Source organism: Charadrius vociferus, unplaced genomic scaffold (assembly GCF_000708025.1).
Source record: "Charadrius vociferus isolate BGI_N301 unplaced genomic scaffold, ASM70802v2 scaffold650, whole genome shotgun sequence".
In the NCBI taxonomy this organism is placed as follows: domain Eukaryota; kingdom Metazoa; phylum Chordata; class Aves; order Charadriiformes; family Charadriidae; genus Charadrius; species Charadrius vociferus.
In genome coordinates this window covers 4479782-4480857 of record NW_009646736.1, presented here as the reverse complement: position 1 = coordinate 4480857, position 1076 = coordinate 4479782, and the positions used below count along the sequence as shown (strand labels likewise).

Here is a 1076-nt window from a genome sequence, read left to right as displayed (position 1 = left end):
AGCCGCCACCCGCGGCGGGCGTCCCGCCAGGAGGAAGGGGAGAAGCGGTGGAAGTTGGAGTTACCGCGGTGGGACATCCACACAGGGATCCACCCCGCGAAAGGAAGCCAACAGATGTGTTTAAAATCTGCTCTTTCTCTGTTATTTGGGTTTCACTTACACGGCAAAGTTATTCCCTTAAAAGAAGCTTTATTTTTTTTTCTTTTGCCCATACAACTCCATAAAATCTGCAGCAGGTCTAACCCTCATTTGCATTGTCAGAGTTCATACAGTACACCTTTAAGTTAAAGGCCATGGTACAACATGAATAAAAATGCAGGAAATGGGCAAAGCAGGCCCTTCCCCTTATCTTGTCTTTCACTAAAAGATGAAGGCACATGCCCTCAATGTTCACAAGAAGAAAACACACACAGCGAATGCCCTAAATAGCCAATGGAGTCACATACACACAGTGAATGCAGCATAAAAACAATATACGCAAAAGCCAAATCCAGACGAGCACAGGGAAGCAGGGACAGCAGCCTATACAACAGTGCAAAAGCCACGTAACGCCGGGCACAACGCCCTGTGTAACTTGGTAGTCCATGAAATGTATGAGCGCAGCATTCCTTCATCGGGCACTCACAGCATGATATGTGTCAAAATCCTCCGGGCTCCTCACGCTGATGGTCCCTCATCCTCCGGGCTCCTCACGCTGATGGTCCCTCATCAACCCGTTCTTACCCGGGCGCTGCCCCAGCACCACCAGCTGCACAGGCACTGGTGGAGGTCCCTCTGCACGCAGGTAGCCACGGTGCTGCTCGGCGGCCTCTGCTGCTGCAGGGTGAGCCAAGGACATCGCTGAGGACATTGCCGACAGAGGCCCCACATCCTTCTCTTCCGCAGCCGCTGGGTACCATTGTCTCTTCGCCAGTCTGTGTACTTCTAGAGCCCAGAAATGGTCCTGCACAGGGGTCTAGGTCTAGCTGTTCTAGGAAAGGTCCCCTATGAAACATTGTTTTGGTATCATTGCAGGTTCTCCCACGCACTGACGCTGTTAGTTGTTTCATACACCCGCAGGGAAGGGGTTGCGGCTG

At 52.0% G+C, this 1076-nt stretch overlaps 1 protein-coding gene across 1 annotated transcript in view; it reads right to left on the bottom strand.

Annotated features, from left to right (window-relative positions):
• Positions 1-614, bottom strand: part of MRPL44 (mitochondrial ribosomal protein L44) — a 4802-nt gene extending 4188 nt beyond the window's left edge. The window contains exon 1 of the mRNA XM_009890290.1: positions 478-614. Within this exon, the coding sequence (XP_009888592.1) occupies positions 478-614 (137 nt within the window). The remainder of the gene's footprint in view (positions 1-477) is intronic.
• Between the last annotated feature and the right edge of the window lie 462 nt (positions 615-1076).